Below are 23,333 nucleotides of genomic sequence, written 5' to 3'. Positions count from 1 at the left end.
AGTGCTGGGGGAAGAAGGCACCTTCTGCCTGTCATGCCTGTCTCAAGGAGGCTGCAGGGACAAGACTTCTGAAATGACAGCCCTGACAGTGCCTACACGAGCAGGTGTGAAGCTGTGCCAGCTCACAGCCAGGTGATCAGAGTTTGGCTTCAGGCAGGTGCCTGGCTGGCCCCAGCTCGGGGCCTGAACCTGATGATGCTGTGCCCAAGGGCATGGTGCTCTTGATATATCAGGTACCACCCACTGACAATACATTTTTGGAGTGTTTCTTCACTGAACCTTACAGACACCCAAAAGATTTCTCCTTGTGGCAGAAAATCCCAATTAAAAACAAAACAAAACAAACAAACACCAAACCCACTTGTTTGCTCACTAGACTGCAAAACCTATTTCCAGGAACAAGAAAGAGCAAGTCAAGAGCTCCAAAAAGTGCAAGACAATATATAGAGCACTCACAACTTTCTCCCACAATCCAAAAGCTGTGAATACTGACTTACTCTGTCATATCCCAATTTTATCACTTTGGATTTCACAAGGAAGCATGTAATTTGTAAATGAAGGCATGGGTTTCCCCACACTCAGATTTTATTGAACAACACATATTTTACATACAAATCGAGTGGGAGCTGTTGTACCAGACTTTGGTATCTCACAGACATTTACAGAACCTGAGCACATTGCAGTTTCATATTAGAACACTCTCTATACTCTCATCATAATTCACAACACTCAAAATAAATACTTTTTAGTACTTTCAGTGACATAATAGGTTCCATTACTCCAACAACAGACGCATTTACAGTATTTTCTCCTTCTGCCCTATCAACTCAGAATTTCCAAAAGGCATTGAGTTTTCCCACTGAGTCCACAGTTCTCTTGCAGTTTCAGGATGTTAGTGAGGGCCACCAAGCTCCAGCTTTTCTCTGTATTCTCAATGTTCCACTCTGCTCTCTTCCAAGTACCTTATGTCACATGATGCAGGCTCTTCTCTAGGAAAAAAAAAAGCTGTTCCATTTCCATGTTCAGTACATACTCCTGATCTTTTACTAAAAAGAGACTAAAAAAACAGAGTGAATTTTGCTGCTTATTTTTACAGCAGGGACAGTTGTTCACTGGGAACTATGCTAAGGCAGTGGACCTGTTCCATGGAACTCAGGTACCCAGGACTATGGCTGATCTGGGCTGGCAGGGAAATAACACTTGTGTTACCCCATCACTGATAACCCTGGGCTGTTAGTTTGGCTCATGCCAGGTATATCAAAAGCAGCACAAGATATTTGCAACCGTAAGACTTACAAAAGCTCTTCCAAAAATTATGAATATTATGAAAAATGCTTGGGTTTAATAAAGCAGAACCCTTTGCCTAGCTCTTGTATATTCACTTCATCTTGGAAAAAAGAGCCTATTTATTTGCAGATAAGTCAGGTACAGCTGAATAGCATCCGTCCCACCCCAAGCACCACTGCAGTGCATTAACCACTCTTCAATCTATTTTCTCCATGTGGTATCAAAAAATTACAAACAGTTTTCAGGCACACAATCAAAAACCAAACAGTCCTTTGTAAGATGCTGCTACTCCATACTACTTTTGTTTTGTTTTTTAAATGTTTAATACCTTCTTTCAGAAGCTCTTCTGTGACAATGGTTCCAATGATTCAGATCAGACACACAACCTGATGTACCTGCATACATTACTGGGTGCTTCCTTACAGCCCCAGGAGTCTGTTTGTAGCACCTCAAGGGATAATCCCTTGGAATGACATGTCTTCTCACCCCTTCAGTGCACAAGTGCAACCAAGAAAGGGAGAATATCAAAACACCCAGCACGACAAGGGGAGATGGACAACACCCGGAGCTGGCTGTTTCAGTGTCAGATGATTACAAATACAACTACAGATTGCTTAATAAGGCACTTGATCAGTGAAGCATGGGAAAACAGGCAGCACAAGCCAAAGAACTACAGGATGTGGTATTTCTCCACTGTTAACAGGTGTGCCTTTTCAAGGACCATTCAAAGTCCACTGACCTGTTCAGTAACAGCTGTGAATCACATGCATTTGAATTACATGTCTTCCAAGACCCACCAGTTTTCCAATCTGAGTAAAAATTTTTTCAGACCAGAAGCCAGGTTAATGGGGAGATTGCCCATAATTCCCAGGTTTAATAACATTCTATAGTTCAGACCTCATTAAGGTTTCCCTACATTCAATTATTACTGTATCTGCAAGAGGATGAAACAGAAGAGCTTTTACTCTATACCAAATCTATAAACATGAAAACAGGAAAGAGGAAAATAATTTATAGCAACATTTTTACATGGAGTGATGCCTCAGCTGGTTTTCAGATTAAAATACCATAACATGAGGTAAATATACAGTTTGCTTTCTTAAAACACTACTGAACTCTTTAAAAAGTAGTAGCATCCATTCCATGTCATTTTTAAAGACAGCATTAACAGCAGATGAGTCAAGGGAATCTTAAAAAGGCCATCCTTTTACAAAGCCAAAAGTTTTTACAAACAATCCCCCTTTTGTTTTTCAAATGACACAGAGAGAAATATATTTACTCCTCTGACAAACAACATGAAAACCCAGGAAAAATATCCCAGTAGACTCTGATTTCCATGAGAAGAAATTAAATCAACTTCACAGCATAAAGGGAGATGAGGAGAGGGAAACAGTCACCATTCATTTGCCAATTTGTCAAAAATCTGCATCCAGAGTAAAGACATTGTCCATTGTTTCTGCCATAACAGCAAAACGTTGATATTCCGAAACCCGCTTCTCAAAGAAATTTGTTTTTCCTTCCAGAGAAATATTCTCCATGAAATCAAAAGGATTTTCTGCATTAAAGACCTGGGGAAGGAAAACACACTGGTGATTCTGACAGGGAAATAATGCTTTAAAAACCCCACCACAAACAAAACTGTCGAACTCTTTCAAACTAGACCACCTCTGGCTGCAATATCCTATAGGATCCACGGACCCCTCTTGAAGCAAATTCAGCACTGCCGCTCCCAGGAGTTTGGTCTGTGGTTTAGCTCATTTGTGCAAGGTGCATGTTATTCCTCAAGCACTGCAGCATCTGAGCACAGCTTGCATTTCCCATTACAAACCTGCTGAGCAGCTGAAGGGAAACAAAGGCCTACATTGTTCTTACTCTTTTACAGCGAACCATAGGTATGAATGCTGTGGTTTCGGCTGTCACTCACAGGAAGTCCATGTGCTAAATATGACCTGCTCCCCAGCATGACAAGGGATTGCTTTGTGCTGACAGTTCCTGTGGGCTGCACTGGCAGGCCAGCATTTGGGGCAATTCCATCTCTTACCTTTGAGAACCCAAGCTCCATCAGTAACCGGTCTGCAACAAATTCAATGTATTGTTTCATCAAGGTGCAATTCATTCCAATCAGACCCACAGGTAATGCCTCAGTTAGAAACTCCTAGAAGTTAAAATACAGATGACATTTAGAGAAATGAAATTTAAGAAAAAAATAGGAGAAAAGGAGAGAAGACACCTGTGTTTCACAGTAACATAATTTGTGATGTTCCAGGCTCCCCAGGAAGTTGTCTAAATAAATAACTTGCATCACTAAATTCAACAAATACCTTCTGTTTTCAGTAACTGTTTGTATCTTCCTTTATTTTTAGCCTGTTACTCTGGAAAAGGCATAAGATTTTTATCACTGCCCCTCTAATCTGCTTTTCTCCAATCCCCCAGCATAAGTTTCAGTGTAAACTTAAGCTCCAACTTCAATAAACCTACAGACCATACTAGTGGGAGCAGGGATAGATCAAGAAATCACCAGTTTTCCTGGCTTCCAGCCATTACAGAGTGACAGATGAGAGGGCAGTGATACATATGAGTGCTGAACCCAGTCATGTGTATATTCAGGCACCAATGCACACCTGTCTCAGTGTTGTGAGACAAAGAAGGGCATTTGTCATCGTCACAGTAGTTAGATAACAACAGGAAAGAAAGCTAAACTAAAATCCTGCCAAACACTCAGCCATGCAGAAACTTGTGCCTGCAGAAAGGGCATCACTTCACATGAAAGAACCTGACATCAACCTCAGGAAAAGCCAGAAGACAGCATGATACTCATGGCCAGAACAGACCCGCCTTCTCCTGAGGACAAGCAGAGATGTGAATACAATAGGGAGAGACAAAGATCCTGAAAGGACAGATGTAAACAAACTGCTCTCTAAGAGACAGCTGCAGTTCATTATTGTAGGTCCCTTCCAACTCTAACTATTCTATTCAACATCAAATAAGACAGCTTTTCTTCCTTTCTGTCATTAAAGAGAAAACCAGCTGCCAGCTTCAGCTTGCCCCAGTTGCTTGACAACTGAATCACAAAGTCTCTGACTCTTATTGTCACCGTTAAGGAAGAGGGAAGGAACAGTATAACGCATCAGGAATGAAGCCTGAGCCAAGAATCAAACATGGAATCCCAAAAGTTAGAAGTTAATTTGTTTATTATCACACCTCAGACTAAGCCTGTGCTGCCCACAATGCTGTCACAGCCAGGATTACCTGCTCAATCTCTACAGCATTAACGATGATCTCACACACTCGCTCTTCTGATGGTCTGTTCACTAAATAATGGAACATTAGACAAGCAAAATCACAGTGCAGACCCTGAAATAAGAGAACAATGAAAAACACAGTCAATTTTCTGCTCTTCCACATAGTTTGCTCTTATTTTCAGGCAGTGTCATTTGGGTTGAAGTTTCCCAGCCTCCTGCTTTTATGAAAGCCTTAATGTTATCACTTGTAGTTTACAATCCAGTAACATCTCAAATCTAACACATGCCACCTGTGCCAAAATAATGTTCAGCACACATGTTTCTCAGGTTAAAACTTTTCTGAGGGCTGCTCTACTGTGAGTGATCCTACACAGAGTCTTGCTGGTCTCTGCCTCCTGTCAGGGATGATTATGCTGAAAGACTTCTACATCAAGATCTGCAAAACTACTTGTGAGTTAAAACACACTGTTTACTTGCTCTTTGCTTTGAGATACTTGATTTAAATTCTTTCAGTAGCATTTCTTCCCTTGCTTCTCCCGACAGCATTTTCAGAAAGGCAGATTCAGATTAAAGTCACCAAACTCAAGATTAACAAATCATCTCTTCTCCAACTAAAGTTCCCTTCTCATTTCACCCAGCTATCCTGCACAGAGCCTAGTAAACTGTGCTCCTTTCCAGGATTTCCAGAAAAGTCTCCTGCCAAGGTAAGAAAACGCCAGGAGACAAGCAACCCCAGACAGCTGCTCCCAGAGGCACCTCAGCTTCTCTTTAACTTGCTTCAGCCACACCTACCACTGCCAGCCTAAAGGAGCACTGTGCTACTATTTCTCCTCTCAACTGCAAGGTGGTGATTACAGCCAATAAACACCAAGAGGGCACATCCAGAGTGAAAACCAATCAGAAAGAATTTGGCAGACTATGGGCTACAAGACAATCCAGTATTGTCACTACCAAGGGTCAAAGCAAAACCTGGGGGCTGACCTACTAGAGAGCTGTTCTGCTGCAACAGACCTGGGAGTCTCAGTGGATAACAAGGTGACTGAGCCTGCAGTGCTCACATGATCAGAAGGGCCAAGGGTATCTCAGGGTGCATCGGGAAGAGTGGCCAGCAGGTCAAGCGAGGTGATCCTCTCCCTCTGCCCATCCCTGGCGAGGTCACACCCGGACTGCTGCGTCCAGTACTGGGATCCTCAGTATGGAATAGACAAGGAGCTACTGGAGAGGGTCCAGCAGAGGTCACAAAAATGATGAGGGGTCTGGAGCATCTTTTAATGAGAAGAGACTGCAGAAGCTGGGCCTGTTTAATCTGGAGAACACTGAGAGGGGATCTCATTGATGCATATACTTATCTCAAAGGTGGTGTTGTGGTTTAGGAATGGTACTCCCCAGTTCAGTGCCCCTACCAAGACTCTCCCAAACCAGATGCCACTTGCTTGCCCCCTGCCACCACCAAGACACCCCTGGCCTCCCCTTGCCCCTTCCTGCTCTGAATGGAGGCACAAAAGGTGAAAATCACAGGATGGGTAAGAACAATTTACTGGAAACAACAGTGAGATAAGAAAAGGGATGGTAACAGCAATATGAACAACAGACTGTGTAAGACAAGCTATTTACATGGAAACCCATGACAAATTCCCAACTACATTTTTTCCCACTGGAAGGAACACCCTCTTCTCAAAAGCAAGAGAGGGAGTCCCTTCTTTTCCCCACCCCTGTCAATGACCTGAGATGGTACCCAATAACAGTAGGGTCTTAGCCACACAGCTTCAGGCTCTACCCCCTCACAGCTACTGCAAAAAATTAACCCTGTCATTGGCTGAAGCCAGGACAGCTAGGTGCCAAGAGGAGGATGCCAGACTCTTTTCAGTGGTGCCCAGAAACAGCATGAGGAGCAATGGCTGTAAACTAAAACACAAGTTGCACTTCAATATGAGAAAGAACTTCTTCACATCAAGTGTGACAGAGCACTGGAACAGGCTGCCCAGGGTGATTGCAGAGCCTCCCTCCCTGGAGACATTCCAAACCCACCTGGACACCTTCTTGTGTTAGCTGCTTCAGGTGACCCTGCGTGGATTTCCAGAGGACCCTTCCAACCCTAACAACATTGTGATTCAGTGAAAACCTTTTTGGAAAGTCTATAAAATCCTTCTGATTAAGGTCATGAAACAGCCCTGAAGTTATTAATTTTGGAAATATCCTCCCCTCCAGTGACTGCATTAACTGCCTGCTGCAAGGCTTCCCATGGCCTTATCCAGGGAAGCAGGATGCAGGACATGCCTGGCTTCTCCACGAACCCATGTGCTCTGCTGACTGGGGCTCCTACCAGCTTTGCACCTTTAAGCATCAGCTCAAGAACAGCCTGGGAGCAGAGCCAGCAGCTCAAAAAACACAGTGAACGTTGATCATTTATCTGTTCAGGTGCATCAAAAAACAGTTTGTAGTTTTCCATTGAGGATTCTTTTTACTGCCACTGGGTTTCAATGCAGGTGCTCTGTGCACCAAGCTTTAACCTTCATAACAGAACTGCAGTTGGAATTATGCCAGCAGAGCTCAAGAAAATTTTAGTCTTTTGGTGCTTGACTCTGCAGAAAAGTACAGTTACATTCACTCACCAGCAAGTGATCCTTGTAACAAACAAATCCTGCCTCACTCAAATGGATCAGTTCATGATGACTCACAAAAGACACAAGGAAGGTGAAGGCTGAAGAATTATTTGGTTTTCCTTACTCATCATATCACTTTCTTCAAAAGTGTCTTTTAAAGACATATCATAAGATGTCTCATTTCAAAGCAATTTATCTAACCCATGAAAATTACTTCCATTATAAAAAAGCTCTTTACACATTAAGACCAACTCTGCTAAGTTACAACCACTAGTGTCCTGGGGTGACGTTATGATGCTTGTATATCCCCATTCATCTGTTCTGTGCCTTTAAGACCAGCTCTGAAGAGTGGAAGTTTTGTTTGGGTTTCTCTTATCAGAGACACAGAGACAAGCGGTACACAGGGCTGTTTTTTCACTTCCAGCTTCAGCTTGCTGCTTTTGCTTGCTCTCTTTTTCTGCTCTTGCTTCTGCTCTGCTTTCTGCCTCTGCTTATTAGCTAGTTCTAGCTAAACAGTCCACATTGCTTCCTGGACTGTTTCTCCTCTCCTGTTCCTGTGACCATCTCGAACCTGCTCTGGACTGGGACCCGGGAACACCGAAGGCTCGGCTGCAGCGGCTGGCCCAGCGCCGGAGGGACTGAGAACAGAGCAACCACCCCTGAAAGAGACTTTCTAATTTTGCCATCTTTCTCAAAGCGGTGTCATCGGGTATTGTTCATTTTGTGTGCTGGGGGGTGCAGGGCCAGTCAAATAAACAGGTTCTTTCCACCTCTCTCCGAGGAATTTTTTCCCGAACCGGTTGGGGGGAGGGGCCGTGTTGGTTTCGCTTTCTGGAGGGGCCCTCCTTTGCAGATTCTTTAACAAATTTGCCCTAAACCATAACAACTAGCAAGTTTATACTGCATACAAAACTGGTCTTTCTAGTTTTTCAGTGCTGACAGTGATGTAAGCAGTGCAGTGCACAGTCCCCAGCCATAAACAACAGCTGCAAACTTACAGGGAGAAAGTAAAAAGAAAGAAGGAAGCAGTACAAAGAAGGGGCACTTGTAAGTGGTCTGTCATATCTGGTGTGCTGACATGCAGCCCCTCACATACCTCACATCCTAAGTTAAGAAGCACTCTCCTCAAAGGCAGATCTGTGGTTGCCCCCTCCCAGGAGATTTTATTGCTGAGCAGCAACACAAGCCCATGGAGAGGAGTGGTATCTGCTGCTTCTGCAGCAACCTGCCACAGCTGCCTTGGTGATGGATGCAGGTGGCTGTCTGCAAGCTCTGGGACCCACAACCAGAATCAAGTGAGGAGTGGTACCTGGAGCCCACCTGAACCTGCCTGAAGTAGCTGAGGCACAGCACATCTCAGAGTCACACACTATCCAGGTCCTTGCTCCAGCCAGCCCCCCCTGCAGCTGGGGCCATGCAATTCCACCCCACCACTTGAGCAGCTGGGCCTCTGCCTCCCTTCACAGCACAGGAAAACAAACATCCCCTTCAATCTACAAAATCCCTCTTTTTGATAATACTATATACATTGGTGTGCTGGTTTTGGCTGGTGTGCTGTTTTGGGGTAGGGTTGGTGTTCTTCAAGTACAGTATGGGTCTGTGTTTTGGATTTGTGCTGAACACAGGGTTGATAATATTGAGATGTTTTTGCCATTGCTGAGCAGGGCTTACACAGAGCCAAGGCCTTTTCTGCTTCTTGTACTGCCACCCAGGTGAGGAAGCTGGGAGTGCATGGGAGGTTGGGAGGAGACACAACACCTGTCCAGAGCTAGGACAGGTGACCCAAACTGACCAAAGGGATATTCCAGACCATGTGACATTCAGTATATAAAATGGGGGGAAGAAAGGTGGGGTGCCTTTGGAGTAATGCCATTTGCCTTCCCAAGTCACTGTTGCACCTGATGGGGCCCTGCCCTCCTAGAGATGGCTGAACACCTGCCCATAGAAAACACTGAATTAATTCCTTGTTTTGATTTGCTCGTGTGTGTGTGACTTTTGGTTTCCCTATTAAACTGTCTTCACATCAACCCATGAGTTTTCCATCTTTTACCCTTCTGATTCTCTCCCTGATACTACTGGTGGGGGAGTGAGAGAGTGGTTGCATGGGGCTTGATTGCTGGCTGGGGTTAAATCACAATTGGAACACTAGTGTTTATGTTTACTCCTTTAAAAACAGGTATTTCTGCTGAGGGACCCAATGGCACCCAGGCTTTAAGTTCATCAGTGCTGTTTGCTGGGTATAAAACTGTCTGGATGGCCAGGCCACAAAACATGGTAAGAATTAAAGGCAGTTGGTGGCTGCCACAGGCAGTGCTCCTTAGGGCTCAGTTGTGCTATGTTATGTGCACTATATATACATATATGTGTTACTGGCCTGAGTGGCCAGTCCTGTTTCATACCTTTATCAGTAGTAAACTGCATTGAGCGCACCCTCAGTTAGTTTGCAGATGACACCAAGTTTGGTAGGAATGTTCATCTGCTGGAGGCGAGGAAGGCAGAGGGATGTGGACAGGCTGGATCAGTGGACTGAAGACAATGGTGTGAGGTTCCACAAGGCCAAACACCAGGTCCTGCATTTGTGCCACAACAACCCCATGCAGTGCTAAAGACTTGGACAGAGTGGCTGGAAAGCAGCCCAGTGGAAAAGGACCTGAGGGTGCTGGTTGAGAGCAGCTGAACACGAGCCAGTGTGTGCCCAGGTGGCCAAGAAGGCCAGAAGCATCCTGGCTTGTGTGAGGAATAGCGTGGCAAAAGGACCAGGGCAGTGATTGTCCCCCTGGCATTGATGAGGTCATATCTTGAATCAAGTGCTCAGTTTTGGGCCCCTCACTACAAGAAGGACACTGAGGTGCTGTAGCAAGTCCAGGGAAGGGCAACAAAGCTGGTGAAGGGTCTGGAGCACCAGTCTTAGGAGGACTGGCTGAGGGAGATGGAGGTATTTAGACTGGAGAAAAGGAGGCTCATGGGAGACCTGAGCTCTCTACAGCTGCCTGAGAGCAGGTTGTAGTGAGGTGTGGGTCACCCTCTTCCAAGCGACAGGACAAGAGGAAACAGCCTCAAGTTGCATCAAGCAGGAGATTAGACTGGATATTACAAAAAACTTCATGGCAATTGCTGTCAAGTATTAGAATAGTCTGTCCAAGGAAGTGGTTGAGTCACCAAAAGATATGAATGTCGTACTTTAGGGGCATGGTTTAGCAGGGGACATGGCAGTGGCAGGTTAACAGTTTGATTCAGTGATCTTAAAGGTCTTTTGCAACTAAAATGATTCTATGATTCTGTAATTATTGGTAAAAGTCTGCTTCCTTCCCCTTCCTCTGTCAAGATTATAGGTTCTTCACAAATATAATTCTACCCTAGCCCTGGAAACTCACTTTTCTTCCCAAATGGTGTGTAGGACATGTCACATTACCTCATCTCTGCTAATAAGTTCATTGGAGAAAGTCAATCCAGGCATCAGGCCCCTCTTCTTCAGCCAAAATATAGCAGCAAAGGAACCCGAAAAGAAGATGCCTTCCACTGCAGCAAAGGCAACCACTCTCTCACCTGTTTAACATAGCACATTTTTTGTTAGACACAAATTGCTCTATTGCTCATCAGCAAGAGGCACCATTTGCATCAGACAGAGTGATGCTGGAGAAAAGTAATCTCCCTTGCAGCACCAGATGCTTTTTGACTACATGTGTCAGCAGATCCTGATGCACAGTGGGTCTACACACCCCACAGCACTCAGCCATAACAACCCCAGCAGAACTGGAGAACCAGGGCACCCACTGAACTGCCACAGGTCAGAAGCAAAAGAAGGTAATTGTCCAAAGTGGCCTGGACATTAGTACTCCACTGTCTCTTTCTCCTGAAAGGCAGGAAAGCAGCTGTGTAACTGACAGCCAAAACTGAGAAAAGGGCCAATCTCATAAATTACACTAAAAACCCTACACCACAATTTCTTCTTGTTGGGAATCTACATAAACCATATTCTTAAAGGAGTGAAAGTCCTTTCACAGAACATAAGTCAAGACACAAATAACTACTTGTGTTATCCCACCTTCAGTTCAAGGAAAGCAAGGCATTATTGGTCTCAGTTCTCCTTGTTCTCTACATGAATGTATTTCTTCAGACTACAAGACCATCTGACTGTTTAGTGAAGCCACATCCCTCCATGTACACTACTTCAAACAACTTCACAGGCTCATTGTGTATGTTCTAACATGAACAGCTTTGGCACTGAGTTCTGGTGCCTTTTCCCACTAAGAACTACACAGAATTTTGTTTTAAAAATAACCCAAAGTAGCCAGATGTTCTAGTTCCTCTATGAGATACAAACGTCAACTGCTGGCTCATCAGAAGAAATTCAAATTAGGAAAAAGCACAGAGAGCAATACCAACTTACAAGTATCACAGAAGTTATTAAAGAAAGATTTTTTCTGGCAACACTAAAAGTCTTGTAGGTTACTGCTACACAGGAATGGAAAGGCTGCTTATAAAATATAGGTTTAATGAAGCAGAAGACTGATTACTTATTTGGATAAAATGCATTAAGCTTGGGGGCAGGGAGCAGGGGGCACACTGCTTTTTGAGTAAGGGGACTTTCTGATTCCTGGCACATCCCACACTGCTGGGAGCCAAACAAAGGGATGATGAAGGGGTTTCACACACAGCAAGCAAAGCCAGACCAGGGAGGCAGTGGGAGCCAGGACAGAACAATGTACAGCTACAAAAAAGAACCTCTCTCAAACAAGAGCTGTGAACAGATGCTGCAAAAGAACAATGTTCAGATTTATTTTGTTCACCAGGCTGAATCTCTCCATCTCCTACACTTTCTCAAAATACACAGGATGTTTGCTTTAAAAAATTCACCAGAGTGCACACATTATGCATTTCAGCTACAGCAAACCCTTCCAAGTCAACACTGTAATGCTGAATGCAGAACATTTCTAAGGATGTCCTGCAGCACATTGATGGAAACTGAGCCACTGTCCCAGCTGTGAAATGAGATGCAAAAACTAGAAACCTGGTCCCAACAGCAAACCAGAAACACCAGAAATAGATGGTTCTTGAATCTTTTTTGTCCAGGCTCAGACATGCCTCTGTTACAAAAAAACCCATGGATTTCTCTATAGGAACATGGACACAGAAAATACCTGGACTTGCAAAAACTTCAGCTGCCCTGTTCTGAACACTGAGTGAAAAATAAGAACCAACTAGAAGAAATAATCAAAACCAGAAAATAAGGTCTACAAGCAAAAACTGAGGAAACTAGAGTTATTCAGTATAAATTAATACTGGGTATCAGTATAAAGATAAAAAAGAGCATTTTTCATAACATGATTTCAGGGGGCACTGCCATTACTTTATTTATCTACCTGACGATAAAAACATACAAGCTCACCAGAATTTACTTCTAGTTCTTTAGTTAAACCAGAGACCCAGAAGTCACTACATCTGTGGAGAATTTAATTTCTTGTTCCAGGGGTGCAGCTTACTCACAGAAGGTCAATTTGTGATATGCAATAGAAACAAGTTTATAAAAAGCTACACACCAAAAGTGGATTCTCGGTCTTCAATCCACTTCAGAGCCCAGTCTGCTTTCTTCTTAACACAAGGCATTGTTTCAATAGCATTAAACAAGAAATCCCTATAGAAGAAAACAGAAACAAAACATCATAATAGTGATTTAGGAAAATCTGCCCTGGCTGTCCCTTCCAGCTCCACCAGACAGAGGATCCCATTACGCAAGGCTCTGAACTAACCCAAGCAAGAGACCACTCCCACCCCAAAGAGGTGATGATCTGTCCTATCTTTGTCTGGGATAGAGTTCACTTTCTTCCTAGTTGCTTGTACAGTGCTATATCTTATATTTGGAAAGAGAATTATGTTGATAACGTACTGATGTTTTAGGTGTGGCTAAGCAGTGTTTACATAAAGTCCAGGACTCTTCAGCTTCTAACCCCACTCCACCAGTGAGCAGGCTGGGGGGAACAGGAAGCTGGGAGGGGACACAGCCAGAAGAGAAGACCCCAAGTGGCCAAAGGGATATTCTATTGATGTCATGCTCAGAATATAAACTAGGGGAAAGCTGGCCAGGGGCCAGTGAGCAACTGCATTGTGCACCACTTGATTATTATTTTACTACTACTATTATTATTACTATTGTTACTATTATTATTGGTATTATTACTGTTATTTTCCTGTCCCATCCAACTGCCTTTACCTCAAACCACCAGTTGCTACTTTTCTCCCCAGTTCTCTCCCACCCCACTGGGCAGGGGCAGGCAGTGAGTGAGCTGCTGTGTGCTGATAGCTGCCTGCCAGGTTAAACCACAATGTCATCTGTGACAAAAAGGGCAGAGGGAGGCAAATGTGCAGAATGCAACATCCCCACGGGCTCAGGGGAGGAAGGCTGTGAACTCAAACATCCCATCCCAGGAGTGCTCACCCATCAGAGCACAGTCTCTCTCAGACTTGAAGCCAGCTACTTCAGACTATCCATAGAGCAAAACCTCATCTTGCCCAACTCCACAAAGAAACAGGACAGGTCCCACATGCACAGACTCTGTTCCTATGTTGAAAACCTGAAAGGAAACCTTGCAGTCCTGCCACCATCACCAACACATGATGATGGGAAAGCACTGTGGGAAAGCAATGTCTGCCCAACCATCACCATGGAGTCTCTGAGGGAAAGTGCTGCTTTTCAAGTATGTCCCGTTTGGACTAGGAAGCACTTCAGACAAAAAAGGTGAAGTCAATCATTCAAAAATAAGCAGTTCAAAAATTGCATTAAAAAGCACTGATGACAAAAAGGATGCAATACAGTGATTGCTGTACATTGGAAACACCACTTTGATAATGAGCACTCAACTTCCTCAGGCTGATGCTTTGCTGATGTAAGAGCAAGCACTGCAGGAGCACCATAACCTCAAGGAGCTCATCCAACCTTTAATATTTCACATACTCCGTGCTTCCAGCAATAAAAGATTATGCACATATTAACTAGCCTTCTGATACTCCCACAATAAGCCTTGGTCAGAAATATTCCTTTCCATTTTGGGGGTAGGACATGCAGGCCTCAAAAGCTTTAAGGAACTTCCCCCAATTCCCCAAGAAAGCCAGTACAAAAACAGGAGACAGCTGCCATGCTGCCCTACAACAGTGGCACAGGCTTCAGCCACAGATTTCCCACAGGTTTGTAACACATCCAGGTTTACCTTTTCTTGGGATCTTTGATGTAGGTGTCTATGAGCAAGCTGTACATCTCTGAGTGAACATTCTCAATGAGAATCTGGAAGCCATAGAAACAACGAGCTTCTGGGATCTGCACCTCCTGACTGAAACGTGCCACCTGCCAAAAGCAGAAAGCAGGCAATGAGTACAACAACACAGTCCTGCATGTCACTGCTCTGAGCTCAACAGGAGAGACAACAGATCTCTGGTACAGAGACAGGATGGGAGCAGTTCTGTCTTGCTTTGTTCACAGACATGTCAATAGGATAGCTGTGGTGCAGAAGAAAATAAAGCAAATAAATGCAGAAGTAAATACACTTAAGAGCTGAAGCATAAGGGCAAAAAGGGGAAGAACAACAAAATAATGCAGTACTAAACACTTAGTACTGAACAAAGCCTCAGATTTTGTGTTCATCACTAAAAACATAAACAGCATGACATAAGGCATCTTCATGCAATACATGCACATATATACTACATGTTATAAACATTCAAACATTTCAGATTTAAACTGGGCATTTGCAGACAGATACCACTGCTAACCTGTGATGAGATATTCTCCAGCCCAGAACAGACATCAACAGCAAGAATTCCCCACCTTTTTAGCAGCACCCACCTGCAGCCCTAAGAGATTCTAGGGTACTGTTCAGTGAGAACAAACCAGATTTTACCAAAATGAGGGATACATGGCACAGCCATGATCTGTATTCCCTACTTTTCAATTAACATGAGTACAAGAAAAATATGGAGTTCTATTCATTCATTCAGAAATGCACATCCCACAGCCAACCAGGGACTGAACTTCAAAATGGTGATGTGATTTGAGTCCTGATGACCACAGCTGACTCATTTTAACTCAAACACTGTTCCCAGACAAACAAGCTGTTTGTTCCATTTGACAAAGGTGAGATGGAAAGAAAAAAAAGTACACATTAAATCAACCTATGAATTAATGTGAAAAAGCCAAAATGAAAAGTTAGTAAGACAATAAGATGACTAAGTATTCAAGCCCTCTGTAAGTCTTTCTCACCAGATTTTCATTTACAATTCCATCACTGGCTGCAAAAAATGCCAGAACATGAGAGATAAAGTATTTTTCATCTGCTTTCAGCTTGTTCCAGTGAGGAAGGTCCTTTGACAAATCAACCTAATGAAAAGAAAAAAAGGAAAACATTATTGTCCTTCTGCATTTATCATTCTGTAAAAACAAGCAGCCCAGTCAAGTGACTGAGGCAGAGTTTTGGCATTTGTTTTCAAATCTTTACATGTAGGGAATTTAAATACTTGTGACTGTAAATACAACAGAGACACTGCAATACTGTTGCCTCTCTCTGCAACAGTAACATCATGTACTTGTTTCACAGTTTATACTTTTGTATTTTGGAATAAAAATTGGTGTCTACTGAATAAATAAATGAGATTTTGAAAAGCCTTAGTATCTTTTTGCCACAAGTATGAACACACACCAGTAACCAGAGCTCATTCTGAGACACTTAAACTTTACTCAAAATAAATGCTGATACTCCAAGAAAGCCAAACCCAACTGGGTCAAAAGATGGACTGAGGGGACTTTGCCTTTGGCAGGTGTTCAGCCTCCATGTTGTCAAAGAATGGTGGGGAGCAAATGCTGTGCAACTGTTCTTGTCTATCAGATCAAACCCCAGCCATGAGAGAAAACCACAGCTTCCTTCACATGGGCCTTTTCTGTTTGTTTGTAGGATTTCTGAACCAAAACAGCACTAAAGTAGAGCTAGATTGTGAAAAATGCAGAGCATCCACAGATGGTAGGACAGTGTAAGAAGGAACCAGTAACACAGTAAAAGGGAAATGCTGCTAAGTCAGGAGTTCAAATGCTTTTTCTTTAACAGTTTAAATGAAGATCTGCTGCAACAGCGCAGCAAGCTGCCCAGCCAGGCAATGAAATACCACCTCTACAACCAGCAGCTCCTCATCATCCCATGATGCTTTCTGTTCTATTTAGAGGCTGCCAGTGCTTTCATCTCACTCCTCTGCAGTTGCCAGACCACTGCCCACAAACTCAGGTCCAGCTAACCAGCAACCCTGGGGAAGAACTTAGAGCTTGCACTGTAACATGGGACAAGCACCTCACCAGGGCAAGAACCTCACCAGGGCAATCAGGAGTCAGTTAAACGCATTTTTAGCAAAACTAACACTGTCTGTCTGGAAATTTAGGTACCTAATATTAAGGAACAGCATGAAATTTCCCAAAGCATCTTACATGGGCAAGGAGTCAGTTGCAGGTTCAGAGACCACAGCATGGTAGGAGCTGTCTGACCATGAATCAGAGCAATCTGACTTAGGATTGCTCTATAACCAGAGAAACAACCCAGGACATGATTCCATCTCATCCTAAACTAAGCAAGTAAAACAGCTCTGCTGAATCACCCTGTGAAAGCAGCTTGCTTTCCAGGAATGATGTGATGAAATTAACTCCAACCTTTGCAACACAGAAGCCAACAGCGGAGCTAGGAAAGATGTGCCAGGACCCCAGTGGTCTGACTGTCTTTTGCCAACCCACTGGCCCAGGGCTCACCTCTTCTGCTGTCCAAAAGGAGGCCTGAGCCTGCTTATACATCTTCCATATGTCTGGATACTGGATGGGGAAGATGACGAACCGGCGGGGATTTTTTCTGAGTAGAGGTTCTTCATCAAGGTCAGAACCATTTTCAGCAGCACTCGATGAGCTCTAAAAATAAAGCACAGTTCTGGCTAAAGTTACTGCCATTTATTCCTCCTGCTCACACTATCCCAAAGGTGTGGTTTGAAGTTCACCCGTGTCAGACCTGGCCCCCCGGAGTCGGTGTCCCCTCGCCCTCCATCAGTGCTCCCGCAGCGCTGCCCGCCCGGCTCTACCAGCACAGCCCTCAGCAAGCGCCCCCTTCCAGGAAGCGCCTGTGTGCCACAGACAAAGCCCCGTGTGCCAGAGGCAAAGCCTTGTGTGCCACAGACAAAGCCTTGTGTGCCACAGACAAAGCTCCGTGTGCCACACAAAAAGCCCTGTGCACACGGGGGGAGATCTGCCCGGGGCCACATCAGCCGCTGCGGTCCCACACACCAGAGACACGAGTGAGGTCACGGCACGGTGCTGCAGCTGCCACCAGCACAGCTCCACCCAGCTCACTGCCCAGGTACCTCCCAGCTTTGCTTTATGCTCAGCCATTAGGGGCTGGATAGAGTGACTGCCTTAAGAAACCCAGGAGATGACAGTAACTAATCCCAACTGGCAGGGGACAGGCCTGTGCCACAGCGAGTCCCAGCACGGAGTTTGTGCATGCAGCCTGCGAGGGCAGCCCACACAACAGCATGGTCTGGAGGCTGCCCTGGAGGGTCTCCCTCAATATGAAGCCAAAGTGCCTCTTCCCAGCAGCTGGCAGCAGGAAAACCTCTGCCTGGAGTCACCCATCCCACACTGATCCTTCTGTAATGGCCTTCCAGAGGACATCTGCACACAGCTCTTCTTCTGAGCTCCAGCCCAGCCAAACTGGGGAGGTGGGGACAGCTGATATTTAGAAAACAGGCCAGTGGAAAGTAGCAGAGAGAGCACTCTCTCTGCTCTTTTGGTCTGAGCAGGGCCTTCACCTCACCTCTGGCTGGAGACATCTGCTACCAGGATCAGTCCCTGCATCCCTGCAGACATGTCACCAAGCACCTACCAGAAACAACTGCTGTGAAGAGCTGTCAGGATAGCAGGGTGCAAGCTCTGCAGAAGGGCTGGTGACACACTGATCACAAGTCCAGCAAGCAGGATGCCTTTCTGGGTTGCTCCAAGATGCCACTGACACTGCTGGAGAGGATAACTAACCACAGGCAGCATACAAGGTGTTCCATATAATACAGCAGAGAAGGGGAGCTGAAGGTTTTGAACACCATTATTTCTACCTTCCTGGAGGTATCAGGCAGTCTTTTCACTACCCAGTCTGATTGTAACTACTCACATAATAAAAAACATTCCTTTACTTCAATTTGGAAAATACTCTCAAACAAATAATGCCATTTACATTTAAAAAAAACAAACAAAACCCAAACATCCATGCACATTGCACAGGTGGCACAGATACCCCAGATGCCCAGTGAGTACATCACTGAAGCACATTCTGGGTTACAATTCTACCAATTTATTCTATTTCTAAATACTGCTCAATTACATGAGATAGAGGAATGGCTCCATGTGCTCAGGGAATGGCATCCAGCCAATTCCATCTGTTTTCGCACCATTTGAAAATGGAAACACTGCAAAAGTTCTCCCTGTTATCCCAGCCACTGCTGGCTCACAGACAGTTTGCTGTCCTCCAGGACCCCCAGATACTTCTCTGCAGAGCTGCTTTCCAACAGGTCACCCCCATCCTGTACTGGTCCCCAGGGTTATTCCTCCCCAGACCTTCCTCCCCATTTGTCATTGCTGAATTTCAGACTATTCCTCTGCCCATCTCCAGCCTGCCCAGGTCCTTCTGAAGGGCTGCACAGCCCTCTGGGGTAGTGGCTGCTCCTCCCAACTTTGTGCCATCAGTGAACTTGCTGAGGAGGCGTCTGCCCCTCCATCTTAGTCACTGGTGGATAAGTGAAAGAATACTGGGCCCAGCACTGAACCCTGGGGGACACAACCAGTGACAGCCCTGAAACCTGACCAGTGCTCAATCCACCTCAGCATCCACTCATCCAGCTCACGCTTTCTGAGCTTGCCTATGAGGGTACCATGGGAGACACTGGCAAAAGCCTGGCTAAAGCCCATGCAGACAAAATCCACTGCTCTCCCTTGTCCATTCAGCCAATTGTCCCATCACAGAAGGTCATCAGATTGGTTAAGCATGAGTTCCCTTTGGTGAATCCACAGTGACTACTCCTGATGACTGTCTTGTCTTCTACTGTGGGATGAAATGACCCATCATCTTCCCAGGGATTCAGGTGAGGCTGACTGGCCCAAGGTTTTAAAAACTGTACCAGTATTTTGTTAAATAGATGGTTTTGGTTGTTAAGGGTTTTTTAATTTTAAAAAAGGAAAGGACAGTCACAGAGGCTACACCATACTGGAACCTCCTGCATAATCTACATCCCACCTCCCTTATCACCTTCAGGGCGCAGAGGAGTTTCACAGGCAGGCTGCTGTGCAAGGAGCCTTTCACAGGCTCTAAACTGGCAGGAAGGCAGTGGCTACAAGGCAATCCTATCCTCTTTAACTCAATTTCAAGTGTGTGGCACATTCTGATCACTGCTGAGGCTTCTGAGCAGTCACCACCTTGTGCTGAAGGAGCATAATGCATTTCCTGCCTTGCCTTCCTGGATCCAGAGGCACTGGCAGGAGTGTGAGGGGCAGGAGAAGGTGGAAGTCACTAGGTCAACACCACCTTCAATGTGCACCCCAGATCTTTCTCTTAATGCTATAATGGTGCATAAAACAGTAAACACTCACCATAATGACAAAGGGCACTGAGTTTCTAAAGTGTACATGCTTCATTCTGTTCAGACAACACGATTTAAATGTGTAAAAGAGGTGAAGCTGGTGGGAACAGGCCAACCCTTGCACCAGCAGGGTCAACCAGAATGGAGACTACATAACCTCTGTGAGCAACCTGTGCCAGCATCTGACCACTTTCAGAAAAAACAAGTGTTTTCTCACACGTAAATGCAACCTCTTGTACTTCAGTGTGTGACCAATGCCTCTAGTCCCACCACAGGGCACCACTGAGAAGAGCCTGTCTCTGTCTCCTTTATTCCCTCCACTAGGTATTTTCACCCACTCACAAAATCCCCTGGAGTCTTCTCCAGGCTGAACAGTCCCAACACCCACAGCCTCTCTTTGTATAACAGATGCTGAAGTCTCTTAATCATCAGCCCTTTGCTGGGCACACTTCAGTACATCATATTCCAGTTACGCTGCAACTGCGAGACAAGCTCTTCTGGTGATGACAATAAACCAAATGGACAACAAAAACTGCTTAGGAGTACTGAAACACCTTCCATTAATTTCAAATTCTGCAAACCAGGAAATAATTAACATATATATACACACATACAACCAAGATCCCACAGCTACAGCTGCTGGGCTACATGTGCAAGCATCACAGTTACATCAGCTGTAGCCAGGGAAAAAGCTAAAGGTGCTGGCAGAGCACTGTGATGTGGAACATACACTCAGTGGTCTGTGACCATGAACCCTCTCACACCCTAGAAAAGGCTGCACGTGCATCCCAAGAGCTCCCAAAGCATCCAGGTCAGCCCTGGGCAGCACAGGCCACGCCAGCAGTGAAACTGGGAAGTCCATCACAATTCCTGGGAGAGATGGTTTGCACTGCACAGCGTCCAAGGAGCACAACACCTGCTCGTTCGACATGCTTGAGGGGATCACAGGACTACCATGCACCTGCCCTAAGAGTACAGCACGTCACTTTTCAGGAAGACACAGTAATGGGTTCCTTATACTTGTATTTAACATGGCACACCTGGTTTTGGATACCTGAGTGCTTATGAGGCACAAGGGATCAGGAAGACCACGTGGGTTTTTCCCTGCCATGATGATCCTTTCTCCTTGAACACCTCAGCCTGGCTTAGCATGGTTATACTGAGGACACCAGAACGCAGCTCAGACGCCTCCCAGGGGCAGCCTCCCTGGTCAGCAGGGCCTGGGAAGCCGGGAGCATCACCAAGACCCACATCTGCCTCCGTGGCGGCTGGGGGCAGGAGGACGAGCTCTACCTTCCCGGCCCCGGCAGGCGCAGAGCTGCCGGAGCGGCAGGGGCGGCACGCCCGGGCCCCGTGCCGCAGCCCGCGGCCGCCGCTCGCAGGCCCGCATCTCCCGCAGGTGCTGCCAGCGCTCCCCGGGCCGCGGTGTCCGAGCGCTCCGGCCCGGCTGGGACAAGGGCACGGGGGGACGGGCCTCTGCCCTTTCCAGGGCCGTCCGAAGCAGCGGGTCCCCGGCCGGGCCCGGGGGGGAGGCAGCGCAGCACAGCGCCCGGCGGGGCGGGGAGGCCGCGGGGCCGGCCGGGCAAGGGCTGCGCTGCCGCCGCCGCTCCCGGAGCCCCCCTCGGCCCGGCCCGGCCCGGCCCCGCTCCCCGCCCCGCCCGGCCTTACCCGCTCCGGGCCCGCCGCCTCCTGCGGCGCCGCCGGGCCCCGGCGCTCGCCCATGGCCGGCGGGACTGCTCCGTGAGGGGCGGCGGCGGCGGAGGAAGGGGGAACGGCCATGGCCAAGGCCGCTCCGCCCCGGGGCGGACTCAGCAGTTGAATAACAAACACAGCCGCAGCGCTGGCCACGCTCCGTGAGGGCCCGTCACTGGCGGTACGATGGATGCTTGTTTCTCTCCCTTCTTGAGAGCAGAGGGAGCTTCAAAAGATTCTGATGTCCCCTTTCCAGAAAGGTAACTTTCGGTGCTGCTTTAAGAATTCGTGTGCCGTTAAGAATTTTGGGTATTTTTTTTAAAGGCACCTGGCTGCCACAGTGACTGAGACGCCCCCTCTCTCCATCCCCAAGCACGGGAAGGGGGAGTGAGGCCAGCTGCGCTCCTCCGCACTGCAATGTTTCCTGCGGCTTTTTGATGTCTTGTGAGAGATGCCCAAGCCTCACCAGGGCAGGGGATAAGAAAAGTTCCGTGGTGACATCTGTGACTGAGCACAAAAACAGTTCCTGTTTTCTTCCATGGAGTTTTCTGAGGAGCAGAAGCACGTGACTGAGTAACTTAAAAGCACAGCAAGAACACGTAAGGAGAAAAGGTGGATTCACATTAACAATATCTGCTGTTACCTGAGTACTGTTATTTCTGAGACATCCTTGAAGTTTTATTTCCCAGGGATACCTAGACAAGCTCCTTAATCTTTATGTCCAACAGCTCCACTCATATCAAGTACATGGAGTACGAGGGATTCCAGCTTTTTGTCCAGAGCAATTAGAGGAACACTGACTGATGTAGAGCAGACCCAACTGACCCATTTACAGACAAATTCTATTGGTGTGTGCAATACAGAGCTTGCTGGTGGTTTAAGGGGAGATGCATGAGTTTGTGGAACCAAAACCAACAAGCAGCACACTATTTGTATTAAATGACATTGACTGGTCTACCAGTTGTCTTAGCCCCAAATCTCATTGTCCTGGCCCTACTATTTAGAATTCCCTAAATAAGGAAATGCCCTGTCCTGACAGGGATTAAGATCTACTATAAATTAATATAATTAGCAATAGAAAATTGTTCAAGAATTTGGAGATAACTTCTTAAATGCCTGCCCTTATGTTTAATTACATGGTGCCTAAAGATGCACAGAAAAAGAAAAATACTGGAAAGGATTAACCAAACAGCATGTGGCTGTTCTTGCACCTCCACAAAAATCTGCCAACTTCTGTTAGCTTTGTTTTATAAAAATTAAATCATGTACACAACAGTAAAATACAGACAAGTGCATACAAATGGAATACAGCATTATGCACAATTTTGCAAGATTTCAGGTTACTCAGCTGTACCTACAATGTCCTGTTTAGAAAAAGCTCCTTGACAGGTGGTGGAAGCTGTATTCCTCCCCTAGTTCCTCACTGCTATGGCAGATGTCCTGCTATGGCAAATGTAGTCTTCACTGCTTCAACCGTCCTACCTCTTTCTTCCCTCCTCCAAAAGGTGTTACTTTTTGGGAGAATACTCAGATGCCTTTTAAAATTGGTTATAATTCTAATTTTGTATATGAAAATGCCATTTCAGGTAAGTTGAAGAATTTTCATTTATAAATTTAAGTGAAATCTGCTTTTCAGCTTAGCACTGTTCACTCTCAGAAAATCAATTTGTGAATCATTTCAGTATGTCTAAAGCCTAAAATTTCTTTAAGTCTCCTTGCAGTCTCTGTGCAGAGAAACTTTACCACAGGTTGTGGCAACAATCTGTTTTCCAACATGACTACAGTATTCAAGCATACTCATTTGGTTAGCTGCCACTGCCACTGGACAAAGGGATATTGAAGTTTCACCATGATGGAAAAGTCCTGGAAC

At 45.7% G+C, this 23,333-nt stretch overlaps 1 protein-coding gene across 1 annotated transcript; it reads right to left on the bottom strand.

Moving 5' to 3' along the window:
• Positions 1-544: 544 nt before the first annotated feature.
• RRM2B (ribonucleotide reductase regulatory TP53 inducible subunit M2B) lies at positions 545-21,771 on the bottom strand. Its single transcript, XM_005479458.4, has 9 exons — positions 21,440-21,771; positions 16,908-17,060; positions 15,384-15,500; positions 14,338-14,471; positions 12,673-12,767; positions 10,545-10,678; positions 4,537-4,641; positions 3,329-3,442; positions 545-2,855 (listed from the first exon to the last, which is right to left on the bottom strand). The coding sequence occupies exons 1-9, from the start codon at positions 21,548-21,550 to the stop codon at positions 2,703-2,705; spliced, it is 1,116 nt and encodes a 371-aa protein (XP_005479515.1). The 5' UTR covers positions 21,551-21,771; the 3' UTR covers positions 545-2,702.
• Positions 21,772-23,333: the final 1,562 nt, after the last annotated feature.

The sequence above is a fragment of the Zonotrichia albicollis genome, chromosome 1 (assembly GCF_047830755.1).
Source record: "Zonotrichia albicollis isolate bZonAlb1 chromosome 1, bZonAlb1.hap1, whole genome shotgun sequence".
In the NCBI taxonomy this organism is placed as follows: Eukaryota; Metazoa; Chordata; class Aves; order Passeriformes; family Passerellidae; genus Zonotrichia; species Zonotrichia albicollis.
The sequence above is the reverse complement of the archived record's forward strand: the minus strand, read 5'-3'. Positions and strand labels throughout refer to the sequence as shown.

Excerpts from the sequence above, each read along its gene's own strand:
- RRM2B (XM_005479458.4), bottom strand. The coding sequence starts at position 21,550 with ATGGCCGTTCCCCCTTCCTCCGCCGCCGCCGCCCCTCACGGAGCAGTC. Across the intron at positions 15,501-16,907 it reads CCTTTTGGACAGCAGAAGAG|GTTGATTTGTCAAAGGACCT; the intron begins GTGAGCCCTGGG and ends TCTTTTCATTAG. Across the intron at positions 2,856-3,328 it reads TGGAGCTTGGGTTCTCAAAG|GTCTTTAATGCAGAAAATCC; the intron begins GTAAGAGATGGA and ends TTCCTTCCCCAG.